At 41.3% G+C, this 23,223-nt stretch overlaps 1 protein-coding gene across 1 annotated transcript; it reads right to left on the bottom strand.

Annotated features, from left to right (window-relative positions):
- Positions 1-3,540: 3,540 nt before the first annotated feature.
- On the bottom strand, positions 3,541-23,223 carry pcdh12 (protocadherin 12). Its single transcript, XM_038699391.1, is given in 8 exon segments — positions 3,541-6,120; positions 6,697-6,861; positions 12,370-12,521; positions 15,755-15,846; positions 19,954-21,938; positions 21,941-22,378; positions 22,381-22,536; positions 22,539-23,223. Coding segments are annotated over 8 exon segments (3,528 nt in total). The 5' UTR covers positions 22,819-23,223; the 3' UTR covers positions 3,541-5,860.

The raw sequence follows: 23,223 nt of genomic DNA, 5'->3' as shown, positions 1-23,223 counted from the left end.
ACAACATCTTTTTTTACAATGTTATATTGCATAGGTTGTGTAAGAGATGTTAATGTACAATAGAAATGGGCAGACTGAAAATCCATAGATATTAATACACATTATACAAGTATCTACTGTATTTTTTTATGAACCTGAACACGTCTGATTCGGTGCCGAGATGTGTTACAAGTGATGGCTAGGAAGTATAGTCTCTCTCCGTCAGGTGGTGCAGCTTTACTGTAACAGCAGTGAGAGTCCAAAGCACCATTTGTATTTATTCATCTGTTTGAGTTTGTTTGATCAGCTGAAATGTTATCTTACATTGTGGAGAAATTACTTCTAAAAGAGATAAAAAGCATTTTGTTTATGTATTTATTTTTGTAAAGTAACAAACAAAGAAGTCTGAAGTCATTAAACGCTTTCAAATCTAATTACCTGATTTCTGCTGTCACCCAGAGTGACTATGAGCAGCAAGCTTCATTGGACGGAGGATAAACCGATAAAAACCCGAGTGTTAACAGACCGATAGTTCCAGTTGTATTTCTACTGAGGACCGTTTGTCCTTGCTGCTCTGCTGCTACTGCAAGTAGATGATCTAGCTCAGCAACTTGCAACAAAGCATTTTTTTCCCCGAGGCCAGTATTTTTTGAATTGTTTGCAATGGGAGTGATGAGGAACTGAGTGTCTATTCTGTGCTTAGTGCTGCACGTTTAGTGAAACTAACCTACAGTATGTAGGATAAAGATCCCATGACTTGGGCTTCGTTGTGCATTTAAACCTCCTTGAATCCTTCTTTAACTTATAACATTAGCATGGATTAGAAATTCCAAAACAGAAATAAACATGCATCATTGTAAATGAATCACAAACAAAAAAAACTTTTGATTTTTTTGTCCTGGTTTCCTTTTTAATACAAACAACAGATTATATCCTCAGCCTTAAATTATATCCCAGCTCTTCCATCATCTGAGATGACTGGAACTAAATTAAACACCTGTTGTTCGAACACTGTTTGTGCATCTGCTTTAATATAGTGTTGCTTTACATATTTCCACTGAGGCCCGGCTGTGTTTCATTCGGCAGCAGGTGAATCTACTTCTCCTCCTCCACATCAGCTCCTACTGGGATTCACTCTCCGGCCCAAACATCCTTACATTCCTGCCAGAAATGAGTTTATACTCAGCTTGTATTATTAGTGTTAACAAATAAAATACTAGTGTTTTTTTTAATCGAGTTTTTATTGGATTTTTGCTTTCTCTCACATTCGGTAACTCACAGGTGGCACATTTTATAGCAAACTGTGCATTAGCAGCTTCCAGATCTATTTCCTGCCTCAGGGCTGCTGCTCCCACTTCTACCTGTTTACTCTCCATCTGTGGGGGAAGAAAAGTGTTTGTTTTGCTCTTTTTGTTTCTCAGTAAATCTAAACTGGACCAGTTTGTCTTATAAATTAATATTTCCTCAACAGACTGAGATCATAAATACTCAAAGCTCATTGAAAGTGTCCCGAGAAAAGTTGAATTTCAACCTGCTAAAGAACGTAATACATTCTGCAGACTCTCAGTACTAAGTTTACTGAAAAAGCAACACAAACAGCTTGATTAATGTGTCTCAAGCTCCACGGAAAACACTGCCAAGTTGAAAATAATGTAAGGGGAAAGAGATTATTTAACAATATCAGTTTAAGAGAGTTTAAGAAAAGTGAAGAACGATTCTGGACAAGTTAGAAATAAAAATAAAGTTTGGAATCCCCTTCTAATCTAGAAACAGTTTTCATAATGAATACCTAAAATAGAAAAAGCAATTGTCCAAAGTCTACTAATTAAATCTTAAAGTACACAGCTTAATAAACAAACAATACAACTAAAGGTTATATAAATGATGACCCTTTAGACAGGTGCCTAATGGCAGTCAAAGCTCGTCAGAGAGAATGTGACTCACCTGGACTTGACTGCCTAACAACCATTTCAGCAGGTGGTAATGAGTCAGTCTGATCTTAAGGGCTTACAGGCTCATCTCCCTTTCGGTTGGGTTGCGTTTGGTTTTCTTTTGGTATTAAATTAATGTTTTGTGTAATGCAAAACTAGACCTATGTGTGGCACACAAAACAAGCAAAAGTTAAAGCAGAATAAAAATCATATTTATTCAAAGAAACTCACGAGTTAAAAATATACAACATCAAAATATTAAAAATAAATGCATTAAATATGATTAGAACATGAAATGTAAAGGATAGCCTATCTTTACACAACACTCACATGCCATGCACATGTTGAAAGTTTTTTTCAACACCACTCACTTGACTAGTGGGACTGCTTGGTTGAATTTTAAGTCCTAATGCTTCAATATTTATGAGGCTTACCTTCCATAATATTGAGGCTGCATGACCTTCCCAAGCCAGTAATGCGTCCAGTAGTCTCCACAGATTGGTTGGGTGGTTGGTTGGTTGGTTGGTAACTTGCGCCCACACTGAATGATTTTGTCAGCTCGACTGGCTGGGGTTCACATCCCCTTTCAAAATGATTTTATTGCCCTCTGTATGCATGACCCAATTTCAAGCTGTATAATTATTGCTTTGGTACTTTTTAAATTTCATAGCTGTGCCATCAACTCCTTGGGAGAGGATAAAATAATTTAATGTGTCTCTTACCTTTGACCACTTCTCATCTACCCACGTTATGCCTGACAACGGATGGGGCAATATAACTTCAATAGCCACTTTACAGGAACCATGAGCACCAAAGTAAAATTCATTCAGTTTAATGTAATGTTATGGTAAATGAGAGACGAGACGAGACGAGAGACGTTCTGAAGCGGTCAGCATATGTGTTCATTTCTTGACTATTTATATTCCTCTAGTCCATTAGGTTCCACCAATCAAAAGAATCAAAAGGTTTTATTTTTCATAAAAATGAATCCAAGTTGAAATAACCAAGGTAATCTTTTCCTTTCTAAGGTAGGCTAATGGTATTTTGATAAGGGGCGTTCTCTCTGTCGGTTATGATGTTTGATAAACAACATAACAGACAGAGAATAAATAAACAATTTGATAGTATTCTCCACCTAGGAAGGAATTAAAGGCCTGTCCCAAATATAGACAGGGTGAGGTCAGTGATTAAAGCAAATTAAAGCCCGGGCTATTAATTGAAGTTTTATGGTATTAAATGTGGCAGGGCAGAATAAGGTGGAGAAAACAAAGAAATAAATACTTTCAGATTGTTGTACTTTTTAACAGAGACTAATTTGCTTGGTTGTTCTATCTCAGGCTAGTTTCTTGTACGTGTTCTTATTTAATGTGTTTTTGTAGTGATGTTTGGTTTTGATGCAGCAGACTCCCTTGATTCAATGGCGGTTTCATCCAATGGGAAACAATAAAAATAATATTAGCCTTAAAACTGCAGATTGAAATCAGTGATGTTTATAGTGTTTTGGCCCTATTCCTGCCAGGCTCCTATGCTTTCTACTGACTATATCACAGCGGTTACTGAGTTTAGTACCCCGAAGCTTCAAATCTCTTTTTTTTCTCAGCAAAAACAAGAACAAAGTCCCAGAGCTTTATTAAACTTAAAGCATTTATTATTACTCTTTTGCATTACAAACCAATAAATACACAGGAAAGTTTTTTGTTTTTTTTCTTTGAGTGTGAAGACTTATTGCATCGGTTTTACAGCGGTGAACACTTTGATGCTTCATGATATAAAACTGCAGTAGTAGGTCTGAGTAATCATTCCCACCTTGATGTTGAAAGAAATACCTTTATAATTTAAAGAACATGCATTACCTGAGGCTGCCACTAGATGTTGTTGTTATTTTTATGGATGATTGTCTAACTTTCTGAGTGTAATGTGTCTCTCAAACATCAGATGGCGCTCTGCACAAAGGAAACATCTGAGCAGTTATCATTAACGCATTTTGCCACTTGTGTGAACATTGTATTGCCTTTCTGTTCATTATTTGGAGATTCACCAAAACCTTAACCATCCATCATGGTAACCTTTGCCAAAAAAATAATCATCTCAAAATAAGCAGTTAACTTTGTGGAGACCAAATGTTTGATCCCACAGAATGAAGGCGAGTCCCCATAATGTGAGCAGATGTTTGTAGACGCACAGTCTCCGCCAGGCAGCAGAGCAGGAGGATTCACAGCCATACTTGATATCATTTGAGTTTTTTCCAATAAAGTTCTGAATGCTGTGAGTTTAAATTTCTACACTTCAAATGACAGGAAAACAACATTTAAACATGATACACACTTTATTGCAAAAGCTACAAAACTAACTTTCAATGTAAATGTTTCATAAAAGATTTCTTGATACAAAAAGTTTTACAAAATACTTATGTACAAAGTGCTGTTCACCTGGTTTGCAAAATACAGGAAAAAAAGCTAAAAATAAGACTATTTAGGATAGCAGTTAAACCAATAACTTAAGAGAGGACTGAAGAGTTGTTGCCAAAATCATTCTGAAAAAGCACACCTAGACAGTGATCTTAAAAGTCGTTTACTATCAGGAGGTGGATTTCAGAGTTGGTGAACAGGGGAGGTCCAGACTGAGCTGCTCTGCTGTCAACAAACACGTTTTCTTCCCTGCATTCAACTTGTTTCTGTTTAGTCTTGAGGAAAAACAAAAAGACAAAGCGACGTATCCTTCTGGTCGCCGGCTTGCTTTCTGCCAGACAAAAAACAAAACTACAGCCAACTTTTTTACATCCTCTGACAGGCATTCCATCACTCCAAACAGGATCAGCTCTGTTCCGGCTTTATGTGGCTGAGTTGAGACGTAAAGTTTCTGTTTCTCCTGCACCTCACTTGTCTTTCAGAGTAAATATTCTGAAACAAGATCTGTCTTAGCCGTCCTTCCAGTTTCTCTTTTTAGACTTTTTTTTTCTTCTCCTTCCGCCCTACCTGACTCCTTCTGTTTACTGTAAATTAAACCTGACTTAAAGTGCATGATGCTTCCTCACTTATTGATGGTAAAACTGCAACAAGCACTGTCATTTTAACAGGATCGATCCCTGACAACACATCGGTCTGAGGATGGTGATGTCAGTTTGTCCATCGGTCCAATCATTGATCCAAATCAGAATATTACAGCTACTCCCCAGATTAAAATTTTATTTACACACCTGACAGTTTGAGCTTGAACAACATGATCCGCATGTTCAGTATTTTGGGGGGCAATGGACACTGTAGCCTGTAGGGGATGTAAAAAAACAAACAAAGGAAAGACGCAACCAGACATACTATGTGAAGACTGAGGAGAAGATGCACCTTGTTCACACGTACGCATTCAAACGTAGCAGCCTGTCTCTCGAGTCTATATTTTATAGATGTGTTGAGAAGGAGTTTCCTGAGTGATCACAGCTCATTGAAGTCATACCGCAGAGACCTGGGAAGCAATTTCCTGCTATAATAACATTTTTTTCCCATTTTGTTAAAATCTCTTTTATGAAGTTGAGTGCAGTTAAGAACAACTCCGCTTCCATTTCCTTTAAAAAAGTTTAAACTTCCTCAACCCCTCTGTGTCGTGCCACTAAGTTTTTGTGTCTGGATAGCCTGAATGTTTGTTAACGCTCAATCCCCAACATGCATCACTTCGCTTCTCCAGTGTTTGAGCCTGTGAGAATCGTAGGATGGACAGCAAAAGCACCCGAGCATTCAAATTCATGTTAATAAAATGAGACAAAAATCTGCTTCATGTTCACCCTGAAAAAAAACTATTTATCATGGCATTTAAATCATTAGAGTATTTTTATCACCTCATGCCTCTAAATTCCCAACACACTCCCGAAACACAAACTTGTGAAACCTTTTCTGTAACTTCCTGATCTGAGCTGCATCACTCAGCTCTCAGTCTTTTCCTGTGTTCACAGAATGGACTTATTGATAAAGTCCTGAGGATGGAGCCAGGCCCAACCTCTTCTCAGCGTTCCCAGAGGTCTTTGGTGCGTTGCCTGCAGCAGTCGTGGCGGTACCGTCCAGGCCCAGCGAGCGTCGGTACGCTGCAGAGAGTCGGTACAGTACATCGGGTCGCGGGCCGGGGTGGGAGTCAGCCTTCTGCGTCATCAGCATTTCAAACAGCGTGCTGACCTCAGACAGGAGGGTTCCACCCAGTGGGCCGTCCTTCTCTGGAGTTTTACCTGAGAGGGGGGAGAGGACAGGGAGTTCCACTGTAATTAGAGTAATTATTTAAAGACTTGACTACATTTTTAAGCAGAAATGCCCAAAATCTGTGCATAATTTCTTTAGTTTTCTTGGTCTGCCATGATAATAAACTTTATCTGTTGGTTGGACAAGAAAAGCAAATAGAAGTCACATTTAAAAAAAATAAAAATACAGTTCTGACATTTTATAGATCATAGAAAAATTGATCGGCCAATCAAGAAACGTATTGGTAGATTGGTAATACAGATTACCATTAATTGCAAATGTAAAACTAACTTAACGTCTGCATTTCTTTGAATTAATTTTGTAAGGAAAATATGGTCAGGTATTTGTACACGTGGTGACAAAAAAAATTTCATTAATTTTGAATAAATGTGTAAAAAAAAAAAGTACGAAAATAAGCTGTTTGTTCACAAGAGGTGACCTTTTAAAAAATGAGAATGCATTTTTTTTTTTTATTGTAGTTATTTGCAATTTTTAGTTTATATGAAGTCATCAAGTAGTTTTTACTTCTGCCACTGTAGTAGTGACTTTCCTTCTTTGTGTTTTACCGAAGGTGGAGAAGGATGAGGAATCCAGGCCGTCGCGGGGAAGGAGCTCACTCTCAGGGGACGGAAGCCCATTGGGGACAAAAACGTTGTCGTGGTAGTCAGCCGTGAGTGGGAGAGAGAGCCTGGCCATCCAGGCTGGATCGCTGACCTGCGAGAAGACGTCATCTGCAGAGAGAGATCCACATGAGGTGTTTGAACTGCATGTCATGTGTAGATCAATCAGTGAGTGAACTGACGAAAAGATAAATTGCCAGCGACCTTTTTTTACTTTTGGTTGAACCTGCAATCAAGACCAAGAATCAAGAGCCTTGGTACCTGCGATGGGCATTTTTGTGAAAACATACCTGAATACCTTCTGACCAGATGTTCATTGACCCTCTCTCTAGCACCGCCCTCAAGACAAACATTACATTTTAAGCCACACTGCCAAAACCAGTGTACCTTACATAGCTGGTCCAAGGGGATGCTAGCAGGCGTTTGGTTGTGTGCTCAGAAATGAAAGCTATGGGTCTGAAAGACGCATGTGTGCACATGATATGTGGGAGGAAAGTATCAGGATGTTAAAGTTTAAGATTAAGTTCAGCGGCAGAACAAAATACAACAACAATGTAAGAAAGCTGAAGAGAAACTAGTAGAGCTTGTTTCTTCTGAGTTTTTTTTTCTGTATAATTAACATTATAGTAACTGAGTGTTGCCATGTTTATGTTGTGGAAAATCTGAAGCTCTCAAAGGCGACAGTCTGGTGTCAGCGAGGGAGGATCCAGCTCTGATCTGCCCCAAATTGGATATGCTTGCAGTCTTTCGGGTACACAGGGCAAGTGAGCAATGAAAGCAGTTGCAGCTGCTTGCCTGTGATCATCTTCCAAGTCTTCTCTCGGGTCCAAAAATTCAGGTTTTGTTATTTTAAAATTTGTTCTTTCATTCTTTCTGTTCTGTCATTTTAAAATATATATGATGCAAGAAGTTTGGGAAACAAGACTCTAAAAAGACTGCAAAGAGAATAATTTACAACATTCTGTGATAGTTTTCCTCTCCTGCTATTACTCTCCAGGACAGATTACAGATCAGATCAACAGTAATCTCCCCTTTTAGTTTCTCTCTAACTGCTGGCCGAGAATGAGGCAGGAAGAGAAGAAGGAAACGACACAGTGGTTTTATCTGGCTGCTGTCAACAGGCTTTTCCTGCCATCCATGGTGTCCCGCGCGCTCCGAGCGTACGGCTAAACATCACGTCCACACCACCATTAAAAAAAAAAAACTCGGGATGCCGCCTCCAGACTGACATTCTAGTCACTGTCAGAGGTGTAAACACTGGGTGTGTCTGAGCGAAAACACACCAACTCTCTCACAAACAAACTCATCCAAGATGATTATACGTCTCATTTCATTTCTTCTTTTACTGTAAAACATGCTTTCCACTGGACAAAATATATGAAATAATTCTGATCATTTATGTTTAACATCTCTGATCCTTATCCTCTTCACATCCTGTTTGTGTCCTGTTTTTCCTGGTTGCGTCTGGAGCTATTTAAATTTCATCTGATCTAATTTAATCTAAAAACCATGAAAGAGATTCTCAGCATGTGGAAGATTACTTAAGGAAGGAGGTGAGATGAGAGAAAACAGACCAAACAACCTCACTTAGGCCCCATTCACACTAGGCTACTCCGTTTTAGTTTACAAACTAACTGTGGCGGCGGAAAACGTTGCAAAGTGAACGGCGACATGCACATATGCAAAGTTCTCCGTTTTAGGTCTTCGTTTTCGCCGTTGTAAAAACGCAGTAGTGTGGACGGGGCCTTAAAGTCACAATTAATACAGCCCAACACATGCTGCTTTTATGGTGCCAATACAGATTATTGAGATTTTAAAACATTTCATTTATCAATCTATATTAGTATTTCAACATAAGCATACCACAAACAAATATTTAGATAAAGATCCCTTAAATTCATTATTATTTGTTTTTAAACATGACTATAGTACAGTGGTTCTCAAACTGGGGGGGGGGGGGTTTGCATAGAACCACTGCAGGGGGGGGCATGGATGCATGGAACTAAGTTAAATGAACATGATTTTTGTATGGAAATAAAAAAAATACTTTGCCGATGCTATGATGCTGACCTGAGTCATTTCTTTCATTTCAATGAAATTCAACTGGACTCCTTTTTATCTGTAGCTCACCCAATATTTTTATTGATTGATAAGAATGAAATCCATTTACTTGTAGTGAGGGGGCATGAATGTTCTTCGGCTTTTGAAAGGGGGTCGTGACAGAAAAAGTGAGACATTTACAGCCGAAAAATAAACTTCAGAGAGAGTCAGCGCTCTCTGATCGATTGAGACACTGTTTCTAAATTACTTCAAACTAAAGTTTCTTTGGCATTTTTTTTTCCAGCAATTTCTTGTTACTTATCAGCCAACATATATAGTTCAACATGTAATAACATCCATGCCTCACTGCATGGGTCAGGCTCTAGTAGAAGTACTTTAATCGAAAAAGGTCTCCCTTAAGTACAAGTACTAGTCCTATTCCTTATTTTTTTTGTAAGTAAAAGTATCCTCTCCAGATTTAGTAAATACTCTGAAACTGTTTCGATGTCATTGAGATGGTGATTTTTAGAGTTTTATTTCACGTTTAATGTAAAATTTGAATAAACAGCGTAACCAGTAACTCCAGCCATGAGATTAATGCATTAGCCTAAAGGTTTTCAGTCTCTCAGCTCAGACTGATCAGCCTGCTGAAGGGCTGCGGTCTCCTTCATCTAACCACAACCAGATGCAGAGAATTAACTTACTAACACACACAGACACACACACATATATTCTCAGTGTGGCACAGACCGCCCCCGGAGTTAATCCTCCCCTCCCATTCTTTCCTCCTTTTGTTTTGGTAGATTTTCACCACAGATCCTTTAAACACCAAATGCTCTTTCAATTACTAAACGCATCGAGTTTCTGCAGTTCCTTCAGAGATAAGAAGTCTGCTATTTAAAACCAACATTCATGTCTGTCCCGGTGTTTAACCTGTGAGTTAAACCTCCCTTGACCCCTTATTTTATTTGGAGAATCAGATTCAGGCTGGTTTACATCTCTGGCACATAAATTCACAGTGTGCATCATCGTGAGAACAATAAAACTCACGTAAGTACATGAAGATGAGACGTGACCAGCTGTCAGTATACACAGCAATATACACACGTACTTTAACTTATCTTATCCCAAGATTTAAGGTTGGAAGTTTGGATTTGTACAAACACACATGGGTTTCAGCTTTAAATTGCACCATAAAAGTACAAAAAGATATGTACATTAAAGGATAAGGCTTGCATTATTCTCTGTTTTTCTTATTGTCTACAAAGCACAACAGTGTTAGTCAGTCTGTGGCTCCACTAGAGAAATCATTACAAAAAACTCCTAAATATGTCTCAATAATTTCCTAAAACAGCGGCTCACTGCAGTTTTTAAGTGTGTGTGTGTTTATGGTGTTTTCAATAGTTTTCGGAGCTCTATGGCACAGAGGAAGAAGATACATCATGCTTTGGATTCACACACACTATACTTAGTAGTATAATAGTAGGATGACTAGCAAGAGAATATGTATCCTAAATATGATAATAAACTTGTGATATTTAACAATAGAACCCGACCTCAATCTCAACAGCTAAAGAAGAAAACACAAACAAATCCTCTTACACAGAGTCACACACTCAACTTGCATGCTCTCAGCACCTGCAATATCATCTCCAAACCTCAACAAAGGGCCGGGTTGTGTATGATTCATCATGACAGTATTGAAGAAGAGGCTGTTAACAGGTCAGAAAAATAAAGGAGAGACATAGAGAGGAATGTGTTGCTGCGACGGCTTCATCAAAGCTTCAAAACACACACAACACACACACACACACACACACACACACACACACACACTGAGCTGTCATAGTACTCTAGTGTGAGTTACACTGATAATACAGCCTGCAGGGTAGAGGTGAGTCAAGCATCACACACACAACACAACATACTCCCACTCACGCATTGTTTCTCTCTCTCCTCTCATAAAGTGACGCTCGCTCTACCATCATCAGTTGGTAAACCCCTCTGCTCGCCCCTGGGCTCTGACCGCCACAATACCAGGAAGAAACGGTTAAACACACACATCTTCTGTACACATTCGGACATCGTACAAACCCAGTGCTGGCCCTCCCAGCTAGACAATAAGCCTAAGGCTGAGTGTTTTTTGATTTTTAGTAGCTAAAACTTGTTAGTTAGACTTTGAGAAATTGGTGGTCAATGGTGAACTGAAATGACAACTAAGACAGTCATGGACCCGTCCACTGGCCCGACTCTTACTTCAAGCCCTGACGTACAAATACAGCACATCGTGGGGTTAACCAGTCCCAAAACTGTCTTATGCAAATTAGTCTTATCCAAAACATGAAACACTTTCATGATAATAGCAATGTTAAAACCAATATCAACATCATAATAATCCTAACGCACCATTAACGAGTAAATACATGGAGCAGAAGTCTAGCATGAACCATTGCTGAAGGTGCCCCTGAGCAAGGCCTTTAACCCCTAACTGCTCCCTGGGCGCTGCACAATGGCTGCCCGCTACTCCTAAATAGGATGGGGTGAATGCAGAGAACAAGGGATTAATAAAATAAAAGAAAGAAAAAGAAAAAAAACTTGATAATAATAATAACCCTTGAATATTATAACAACTTGAATATGCTAATAACATTATCTGCTAACGTGCTACCTGCTAACAGTATGTCAGTAGTTTCAATGTAAATATTATGAGTTGTAGTAAGAAACCCAGGTGAGTGGAGCAAGTGGGTGGATGAATAACCTGCCACTGTGTTATTTCCTGCTTTCGTCCTGTTTTGAACATATTCCAGTGTGTGGCCATTGTAAGTGACCAGTCTGTATGTCCTGCAGGGGTCGAAGTTCAGCTGCTTTTGTCCTCACGTATCAAAGAGTTTAACCGGGAGGTTGCAGCTAACCTCGGTGAGTTAAAAGAAAAACACTGTAGAGACGCAAAATACCAATCGTGTAAGGAAAACTACAATGATGCTTCAGATATTGTGCGTGGTTTCCCATGTCTCACAAGAGGATTTAACCTATTTTTGCACACACATAATTGTGGAAAAAGCATAATCTTCAAGCCTCTGGTTTGGCATTTTCAGTGGTATCGGTTGAGTAACAGCTGAGATATGGAGGATGTCTGTAGCCCTATAGCCTCTAAATATTGATACAAAGCAAGTCCACACAACCATTAGTGATAAGCCGCCCCTCCCTTTACAACATCAACAATTGAGAGAACCCATTGTACTCCAAAGTTTGTATTTCACTAGGAAAGTGAAGGCTAGTTAGCATGGCCTGGTAACAGAAGCTCTGATTCCAACTAGACATTAGTGTTCATGTATGTTCTTTAAATGTCATCTGCAACTCCTGCATTATTGGTGAAGTTTCTGTAGCTACTTAATTATATAAAGGAGGGTTCTAGCTAGTGTTATTGCATGGATCCGAATGTGATGATAGCAACTGACCAAATGGGTTGCCCCATTTCTGCCCTCAGTTCAGAGCAAAGTAGCACATTAAGCCACTTCATGGACTATCATGGTTTGAGCTTCGATCAGTGTGTTTGTGTGTGTTTGTGTGTGTGTGTACCATGGTTGTTGAGCAGGTTGTTAAGCCCTTCCTCTAGCTGTGGGTCTATCGGTGAGTCTCTTCCTGGTTCCCAGTCCACATCTCCAGCCTCACTCTCACCGTGTCCGCTGTCTTTGGTGCTTTGCCAATCAGAACAGTCCTGGCCTCCATATCTGCACAGGACGCACACACCAAGTGTCAGATAACATCGCAAATGGCACCTTTCTCCAACAAGCACGTCCCCAAAACATGGAGGGAAGTAATCCTCCTTAGTATTTCATTGATCCTTAGTCAGACTGTCTGAATCTCATCACTCGACTCTCATTGGCTCTCTGTATGAGTCTTGAGTGTTTACTGCCATCTGAATTAGCAAGTTTTCTTGCTTTAAAACAAACACAGCGTAAAGATTCTTGTTTTTCCAACAACATTTAAAACAATGATGGACTAGAATATTAGACCAACAAAGTCAAGTGTCAGTTTTGTTTATGTAGTCCATGATTTTGGCCTATATAACTAAATAAAACTGCGTTTTGTGACGAATTTTCAAATTTGTCAGGTTTGTGTAAATGAAACCCTCCATCCCTCTAACATTTGTTTTAGAAAAAGAAAGATTAAGAAATGTAATCCGTGTTTGAGACAAGTACTGCAAAAATGTATCATTCGTGAAGAAGTGTCCAAAACCTAAAAAAAGAAGAATTTAAAATGTCACAGTTTTTCTCACATAAAAACAAAGAACGTACATAAAAACACACAGAACTCCAGTGTAAAATCTTAAGATTAGACCAGAGGTTTGGCGTAGTGAGATAAGATGGTGATAAACATCCTGACAAATGCATTGATCACACACACACACACACACACACACACACACACACACACACACACACACACACACACACACACACACACACATTCAAACCTGTAGTATCAGCTTGTGTAGCTGCAGGCAGGCTCAGACAGGAAGTGCCAGTCAGATAAAGGTGCGCTCACAGACGAGTTAGTCACTCTGAAATCTCATTTAATTCCGGTATTAAAGATTAAAATCTTATCTGACTGTGAGGTCAGATAATTTCACTTGTTTTAGTTACTTTAGGATTTTTGTCATGGATTTGTTAAAGAACAACTTTCAGTACCGTGCCAGTATTCAAACAATTATTAGAACTGAAATAATGGCCTGGCATGAATAAAATAAGTCCTCCAGACTAATAGCTCCTTTGCCATTGGCTTCCAAATAAACACATATGAGCCTTGTCTGTCAGCGGGACATCGTTTGTCAGCATGTTCCAAAATATTTACAAATGACATCTACAAAAAGTTTGATATTACTGTCTGACTATATCCATAGTGGTGGCAGATCAGCAAATGACCTCACAAATGCAGCAAGGGATGTCTGTGTTTGCCTTGAAACTGTGCTCTGTGTGTATCAAGATGATGTCAGATTTAATCTCATCGCCACAGTGACGGTGAGGTAGCTGCTTCCTGTCAGAGATTCTGAATCACTCAGATAGAGCTGCTCTAACCTGCCTGAACACTACACTGAAACACTTTGGGGGTTATGAGACACTCTTCCTGTGACAGTGAGCGTTGGACTTCATGTCCTGTTTGTCTGTTGCTGTTATTTCAGTCACAGGAGGTCAGTTGGTCAGAAACACTGAGGAAGACATTTATCTACTACAACTTCTGTTTTTCATCATATCAACAAAAAGTCCCCTCTAAAAAGCTAATGCACATGAAGCTTTACTGCACTGTCTCTGCGTTTATCCTGAAAGAGAAAGATGTTAATATTTTACCAAAAGGCTCTATTTCCACTGTGGCGCTGTGACTATAGCATAAGCAGTGCTCTGACAGTTGGCTATTTACCTGATCTTGAATTTTGATATTGCGCCTCTTTGTCTGTTTGTGTCAGTGTGCACAGCGCAAAGGTGAGAAGGTAGTTGAGGAGAACACAGCGAATTGCAGGCATTTTGGTGGAAACAAGAATATTAAAGCCACGTCTGTTTCTCTGCTGGTAATGTGGTAATTGTGTCAACAATACCGTCAATAACAACAACATGAAAACCTTTTGCTCCATGTCTTTAAATCTCTTTTCAACATCTGAAAGCAGCAGACGTATGATAAATAATGTAATATTGACATGTCAGGACCATCTTGAAAATGAGACAACGCATCTCAAGAGGATCATCCTGTAAACAACCAAATCTGTTTCAGTCTGCAATTTCCAATTTAATAGTGCACCACAGCACAGGGTTTATCTTGAAGCAATCACATGCAAATGCCAGCAGGCTGCTAAAAAAAATAACCACACATGCTCTGCATAGAGCTGACTGGTTGGTGACAACCTATGTTTTATGTAGAGATGTCTGATTTTACAAAAAACAACTTAAAGCGTAGATAATGTCGGAGAGCCTAGCGAGAGACAGCTTGATTTTGAAAGATTCTAAAAATCTGACCCCCTGCCTTCAGGCCTCACTACAAAGCCACTCCCCCAAAACATATTTTCATGAAAAAATGCTTCTGAAATAAATTCCCCAGCTTTAACAGTCCCGGTTCAGGGGAAAAAAAAAACATCTGTGAGTTCTTAAAATAGGTGGCTTTCCCCTTTTAATGTCTGTCTGTCCTGCTATCAGAGGAAGGCAGCCTGGTTTGATCAGAGAGCGCAGCAGTGATCACAGTCTGAAACCTGCAGCCAGCTGGCTCTGAAACAAACCTCTGCTGATGAAGAGGGTGACGGAAAAGAGGAGGAAAGAATCAGCATCAAGATTATTTCTCCAGGCTTTCAGACTGTTTTGAAGTCCAGATGCAATTGGAGTTTCTACAAGGTGAACAGGAAGCAACCGTGGTTGTGTTTTGTGACTTGTGTTAGTGCACTGACCCGAACTTTTGAAAAATTACCCAACATTGACAAAATATTCAACAAACGCAGGTTGAGGGTGTGGTCCGCACAGTTAAGATTTTGTTCTAGAGCCACAAATTTCGTTATCTGTAAGAATTGTTTGACATGTTCACTTTGGCATCATATCTGCTAGAAAACAATGGCATAAAAAACAAGATAAACAGCCACAAACTAAACCCAGCTGCTTTGTAGTGATATTGTTTTCATTTTGAAAACCTCAGACTGAAAACCACATGAGACAGGCAGTGTGAGGTCCACTTCACTACATGACATACAGTGAAAAAAACAGTACAGTAAATTACATATAATCTAAAAAATCCTGGTTTTCCTGCACTGCTATTCACTGTATACCTAAACATCCATCCATCTATCCATCCATGTTTTTATTATCCACTGAAGGAGCCTTTTGGTTTGGCTTTATTGTGGTTTTGTTGTGTCTGTACTCTGGACGATGGAGGGTAGACGGATATATTGATGTTGGAGTTCAGGAAAAAGAGTAGGAGTCAGACTGACCTGCCGTTGCGATGAGAGTATTTGTTCCCCCTGAAGTTGGGCCTCGGCTGCAGCTGACCCTGCCGGAGGAGGGAGAGGAGCTGGGAGATCTGCTGCAGGGGGGAAGAGGAGGGAGGAAGGTGAAAGAGAGAGGTGGTTAGAATAATGACTTTACAAATTATCTAACAATAGACAATTTATTTTCATCATCAGCTGAGCTGATGAACCATGAACATCCCTAAAACCTTTTTACAGTGACTACTTTAATGCAAAAGGGATTTCCAGGTTTGCATTCATTCACCCTCTTCTTACACACTTCCAACGGCAGCAAGACACACTGGCCTAGTGAGTGTAAATTACTCAACGACACTTCAACATGTGGACGGAGGAGTTCTGGTTTGCTTAACTTAAGTACAAATTTAAATCCAGGATTTCTGATAATGATCCTAAGGTTTTTTAATGAACTGGTTGACAAGTCATGGGTACTTTTTGAACCGTGTACAACTTTTTGGACCCATGAGGACCTCTTACTGTGCATTCAGACCAAATGCGAAGCGAGGGTTGGGGGGCGGAATGCGAGAAACATGCATGATGCCGTGTCGCGATAGCCTATCAGTGTCGAGATTGTCTGGACGTCACCGACGGCTTCAGAGGGTTGTTTGGAAAGGACCAGGCAGAGCAGAGATCCTGAATCTCAGCTGGCCGACAGACAGCTGCTGAGTGATGGGGAGCCGTGGAGGAGAGAGCGTCTGAGCTTTTGGACAAACAAACTCCCGTAGTTAGCCTGGATTCTGCTGCTACAACTGCAATGTTTTTTTGCGTTAAAAATTTATTTTCACTTGTGCTCCTCAGCAGTGGACAGGGTAGCCCTGTCCATAGAGCTGGATCCAGCCAATTAAAGACAAAATCCCAGCTGTTTGTATCCCATGTGAAACCAAAAGTCAATGCTGACTTTTTTTTTTTAACCCAAACCACTATCTTTTCCTAAACCAAACCAAGTAGTTCTGGTGCCTAAGCCTAACCAAACTGAGCTGACTGTATTAATCTGGACTGAGCGCAGCTGATTTCAGCGACGCTCAGGCAGAGGGTGTTTCTTTTTTTGTTTTACAGTGTGAGAACTGAGCGGCTGCGTCCGTCTCACTGCTCACAGCTTTCTGCTGACAGCTCTGTTATAAAGCGGATACACACCGTGCACCAGGGAGGAAGCACACACACATGCTTACTTTCCCCAGTGTGTGCGTACTTGCATGCTAACATATGACTTTGTTTTAGCCTTGACATTTGTGTTTTTGCACGTGCATGCTGCTGCAGTGACAGGAAATGGTCTCTACGTAAATGCCTATTCTTCTCTGGTCAGTTTCCTTCTAGGATGGGCTCTGAAATACGGGCGAGGTGTGTGTGTGTGTGTGTGTGTGTGTGTGCACGTTAAGGTGGCGGTGAACAGTGAATCCCCCTCCTTACAGGCGTTCAGCAGGCCTCTTCCTCCACAACCTCAAGGGAGGAGAGAAACGTCTGAAGCCAGAGGAGTGCCAACTGGGCCGACTGGGGCAGTAGAGGAGAGGGGGATGCTGGGTAAAAAGAAAAGGGCAGCTTCCTTTCTCTAATGGGATTCACGTGAGGATGTCGGACCTGGTCGAGCTCTTTGTTCACTGTCTGCTGGGCGTTGGCAGCAACATTTGCCCTCAATGACGCGGGTCTTTGTTTTAACACGTGAAGCGTTTCTACAGTTCAGGAGTGTTTAAAACTGTTGTTTCTGATGCCAAGATGATGTTCAGAGTGTTTAGTTGTATCTGATCCTTTATTAATTATAATTGGTAGTTTTGAAGTTCTAAATAGGTTCTCTTCCTCTTAAAACAGAGCCCAACAGTGGTTTTGGTCAAGCATTGTTCAATCCCACAGAACTCTCCACCTATCCCACAGAATGTTTCCAAAGTTACCACATATAGAGTGCTGGAGTTTAGTAAAATGCTTAGATAATTAGTCACAAATCTATTTTCCATGGGAGTTTCTGTTCTAAGCAAACATCTGTCCTGTTTGCTCCATGGTTTCTTTTGGTCACTGAAGAGGGACTCTCATACTTATAATTCCTCTTTGTTTTACCAGTCCAATATGACTTTAAAACCTCACATGAAACAAATATGTCAGTAAAATTAGACAGATTTTGTGTAGAATTATTTATGCCATAAGGTTGTCAGATTTCTGTATTAATGCAAACTTTTAAGGCTATTATTTGTATAATTCTGTAGACCAAATGTATAGTTTCACTTTTTGTTTTAAATGGCTGGTCACTGTAATTTTTAGCACATCTCAGACAGAAGAAATAGTACATTTGTTGGGGACTATTTTCCATTGCGCATAATACATATTTGGTATTTCTGGCAGCAGCACATTGTATGTGGGATTGAGTCAAAATACACTACAGCTTATCATCTGTATTGTTCATAGAGTACCTTTAATGCAGGGTGTTGACTATGTGGAGAGGGACACATTATCTGTTGTGTACCGCAATGCAAAACCTAGAATCTAGTTAATTTATGTTAAATATGATGTACAGCTTGCAACAGGCCGATATCACACACTCTTTCTCACAAAATCTTTAAACCTCTGCCCTCTGATAAAGCACAGCCATGCAGCCACAAACTTAACCACACATGGATTAAACAAAACTATGTTATGATAAACGGTAGTGTTTGCAGTCCTGCTCTAATGGTTAAATCTGTGTACATACAGTATCTGTAGCTCACAGACTGCTTTGGCCTTAGTATCCTGCTCTGCACTCTGAGTGATGTTTTTAGCCTGAGCTATTTGTCTTTCCCCCTGCAGCAGCTCAGCTCAGTAAAAGTGAGTTTTGGGTCATTTGTAAGTGACAAAGCAGCATGTCGGAGGGGTGTTAGTTTACACTACAAACATATCACAGCTTACTTTAGCTGGCTCTTCACCCTTCTCAGACCCCCCATCCTACAGAGCATATGAGTTCACCCTCCCCTCCCCACCTCCTCCTCTTTGTTTCAATATAAATCTGATATGTGATATTCAGTAAAAAGGACTGTCAGTTTCTCGAGGGGGAATTCTGTCTGTGACACATGAGCACCTGAATAAACTCGCTGCTTTTTGGCTTCTCAGTCATCCGTCAGCTAGCTATAACCCTCCCCCCCCCCCACACACACACACACACTCACACACACACACCTCCACCCAACTCCAGCCTTCAGGCTGTTTGAGTAAGTCATCATACAGAAGGCTGAAAAAGCAGAGAGGCTGCTGAGAAAATGTAAGGGAAGCTGGTCTGTGTGCGTTAGAGGGGTAGGTTGTGGTGGTGTGTGTGTGTATGTGTGTGTGTGTGTGTGTGTGTGTGTGTGTGTGTCGGAGGGGGGTTCTTTACTCTCTACTCTCTAATGGACTTCGCTTTAGATTAATCTCAAAGCCTGCAGGGGGAGACTTAATTACTCCAATACTAACTGTAAGCACATGTTGGAATAAATGTGATCACACATTTTAGATGGAAGTAAATGACATTTAAATGAGAGCCTTCAGCGTTGCATTCGCCTTAATGTATGGTGGAGGATATAAATATGAAAAATAATTATGCAGGTTTAGTTAAATCATTAGTGCAATGCAAATGGGTACATTTGTCAAATCAACTTGCCGTGAACTCTCTGCCTTGAAAACAACTTCAGAACTTCGGAAGATCATAAGTTTAAGCCATGTGACATAAAATTTAGTTTAAACTGAGCGCTCATTTACTAAACAATGTTACATACATACATACATACATACATACATACATACATACATTGCACGCTTTCCAGCATGCATTGTATTTGGATTAACTCTCCAGAAACAATTATTTCTCACCTTGTAAATGCCATCAGTTGATGGAAACTAATTGTCTTTCTGTGAATGTGATGAGTCACATAGTCTTGTCTCTTGACCAAACAACAATTTTAACCACGAATACATTTTAATATACAGTATATATGATGAAAAAAGAACTAAACCCTCAACTAATTTGCTTCTATGAGTATATGTTAATGCAAATGTGAGTAGAAAACATGACTTAGGTGGCTAATTTAACTGATTTACTCAAGTTAGAACTACATTACAATAATACATTAGAACTAAGACACAAAGTTTAAATAAGTTAACTTACAGGTACTATGGAATAAGAATTCATGTGTATTGATGTGATCCTTGAAAATTAGTAAGATACTAGAACTCACCTGCACTTCCGGGGAAGCAGAGGAAAGCTCAATGGAGTCTCCAAACGCAGCCATTGACAGTCGGACCAGGTTTCGAAGCATCTGCTGATGTTCTGCATCGTGCCCCCCTCGTCCCTCCGATGTCTTTGGCCTCCTGAGAGTGGCCTGGGATGCTGAACTCAGGGATCCCGCCTCTTCCCCTTGAGTGCGAGTCTGACGCTTCAAGGTGCTTGAATGTGAGACTGAAGAGGATGATGAAGGGTTCCTGGATTTCCGAAGAGTGCGGTATGATGTGGCAGGTGTCAGAGGCAAACTGCCATCAAGTTCGATGTTTCCAGGTTTCAGAAGGGTTCTGCAGTGGTGGGTGACAGGTTGAATGACATCCCCTTCTGGGTACCCTTGGGAATGTAAACTTGTGTTCATGACTGATGGCGTTAAGGTATATTGTCTCTCATTTTGTTGCTCCTCCGACATCAGTGGAGACGGAGCCAGGGGCTGGGCTTCACTTTCATCCTCAGTTGGCTCCTCCTTTCGCCCTCTAATGACGGGAATTAGCTGGATATCAGACTTTCTGATGTTCTTCTGTGGGCGCCGGGGGTGGCGGGTATAGGTCGACTCAGCCTGTCTGCAGTTGTAAGCCCGGTTGTCCCGTTTCTCTGGGCGGCAGAACGTTGTCACCAAAGCAACAGCCAACAGAAGCAGCAGGCAGGTGGCACCTAGGCAGATTGCCATCATCATGGTGAAGCTAAGTCGTCCGCGGTTACCAGGTGATGAGTTCTTCAGATGGTCCTTGAGATTTATGAAAGTCACCTCCAGAGTCAGCTTGGTGTCTAGGCGGGGATTGCCCATGTCAGAGACAGCAATGTTCACCTTAAAGGTTTTCCCAATTAGCTCAGTAGCATTGGTGGTGTTAACAAACAGCTGGCCTGTAGTCTGATCCAACCAGAACAGTCCAAAGGGGTTTCCGTCAGTGATGAGGTAGCTGAGTTGTCCGTTCACCCCCGAGTCTGGGTCTTCTGCCTTTATGGTGGATGCGAGGAATCCAACAAGTCCCTCTCTGACTGAGTTATTTATCGGCAAACTGGTGGATCCCTCTTCCATGTCATTCCCCAGCTCTGTCACAATCTCCCCCTTGTCTGCATTGACGGGTACACTTAGAGAAGCAACACCCTTTCTGGGTTTTGGCTCCTTGATGACTGGGTAGTTGTCGTTCACATCTTGGATGTCAATTTGCACAGTGGTCGTGCTGGTGAGAGGTGGATGACCCTGGTCAACGGCTTGCACAATGAAAGAATAGGTGTGGGATTCCTCATAGTCTAAAGGACGCTCTACGCTTATGACACCACTGGTCGGATGGATAGAGAAAGACTGTGTGTAACTTTCTACGTCATTGGAGTTGTGTATGAAGTAGGATACTCTTCCGCTGAGCTCCAGGTCGACATCGTGGGCTTCAACTTTGAGAGCATGGTAGCCAGCCACGTTGTTCTCTTTGAAGGAAGTCTTATAGACAGAGTTGGAGAACACTGGGGCATTATCATTCTCATCCAGAACAAGGACAGGCAGGTGTTTAACACAAGACAGTGGGGGATCTCCATAATCCTGGGCAAGGATTGTGATGTTATACTGCATTACCTTCTCTCGATCCAGGCTGCCATTGGTAACAATCATGTAATTGTCACCGTGGATACGTTTTAGGCGAAAAGGGCCAGATCCTTGTTGAATGTGCGCTCTCACTTTGCCATTTTCTCCTGAATCTGCATCAGAGACCATCACCAGAGCAAGGAAGGTGTCATCTAGTGCTCCTTCCAACACAGTTGCCACAGGTGAGTTTGGTGGAGTCCAGGTCATGTGTATCCTTGGTGCATTATCGTTTACATCTCTAAGCTTGACATGCAGTTTGCAGTGTGTGGGGATCGCATTGGGGCCACGATCACGGGCCTGTATGATTACTTCATAAGAGTCCTGGGCCTCATAGTCCAGAGGAGCTTTGAGACTTACAGCTCCGTTTGAGGATCTACATAGAAGAGCCTATGTACTTCTGGACGTGTGTGCTTACTGAGCGAATACTCAACCTCCCCATTGGCTCCTTGGTCTGGGTCAGTGGCCTTGAGGTTGATGACGGTTGTCCCACGGGCTGTATCCTCAGGTAGCTCAACAGTGGGAGTGCTGTCCTCAAACACGGGGCTGTTATCATTTGAGTCCTGGATATTAACACGGACTAATGTACTCCCAGACCTCGGGGGGTTCCCTTTATCCCATGCCACCAGGGTGAGGTCAAATGAGGCCTGAACCTCCCTGTCCAGTTCTTTGATCACCACCAGCTCTGCCTGTTTTGTCCCACCTGGAGCGCCTGTCACATCCAGAGCAAAGTGTTGGTTGACAGACAACGAGTAGGTCTGGAGGCCATTAGGCCCTGCGTCAGGATCCACTGCCCGGTCCAAAGGATCCGCATGCTGAGACCAGCTGTCTCTGAGATCTCCACTTCTTGCAGAGTGCTGGAGAAGCTGGGACTGTGGTCATTCTGGTCCATCACCTCCACACGAACCCGGAGGCAGTTCACAGCACCACTTTTCCTGTAGAGGACGCTGAAAGCCAGTTCGCACAGTCCGACCCCCGGCATAGCTCCTCCCTGTCCAGCCGGCCCTGGGTGGAGACGACACCGTCTCGACTGCTGACGGAGAAGGGAAGGGCTTTTCCGTGCTCCACCACCTGGAAATCCTCCAGTGGACCACCTTCGTCCCTCTGCCGGAGGTCGTCCACCAGACAACCGACCCGGGTTCCCGTCGGCTGCTCCTCCCAAACCCGGTACTGGATAGTAATTGATGATAGCTCAGAGGAGTGAGCGTCAGAGCAGAGACTCACAACCAGAAGCAGAGCCAGCAGCATAATGATGTGAAGTAATCTCCTGTCTACTAGCTAAACAGACATTTCTAAAAATTACGATAAAAAAAAGTTTTTTTCTTTTACTTTACAATTTAAACTTACTTTAAAAGTCTCTTCTTTTGAAATAGAATTTAAAAATATCCTCTCTGTCTGTAACAAACATTATATAAAATGATGAAATCAAAATTTCAAAATAAGTTTCTTCTCAAAACAAACCACCACCACCAAACCAGTGAAGAAAACTTTTGGTTTTGTAAAGAAATACCTAGAAAAAACCCTCTAGCCTATAATTAAGATATCATCCTCACTCTGTTCATACACTACCAGCCTCTCTCTGCCTGCTGCTGTTACTCACTCATACAGCTGCTGGCATCCAGCCTCTCACTTCATCCTCCTCAACTAAGAAAA

This window comes from Micropterus salmoides, unplaced genomic scaffold (genome assembly GCF_014851395.1).
Source record: "Micropterus salmoides isolate LMB-PRFRI ecotype aquatic unplaced genomic scaffold, ASM1485139v1 Ms_hic_scaffold_5, whole genome shotgun sequence".
Lineage (NCBI taxonomy): Eukaryota > Metazoa > Chordata > Actinopteri > Centrarchiformes > Centrarchidae > Micropterus > Micropterus salmoides.
The sequence above is the reverse complement of the archived record's forward strand: the minus strand, read 5'-3'. Positions and strand labels throughout refer to the sequence as shown.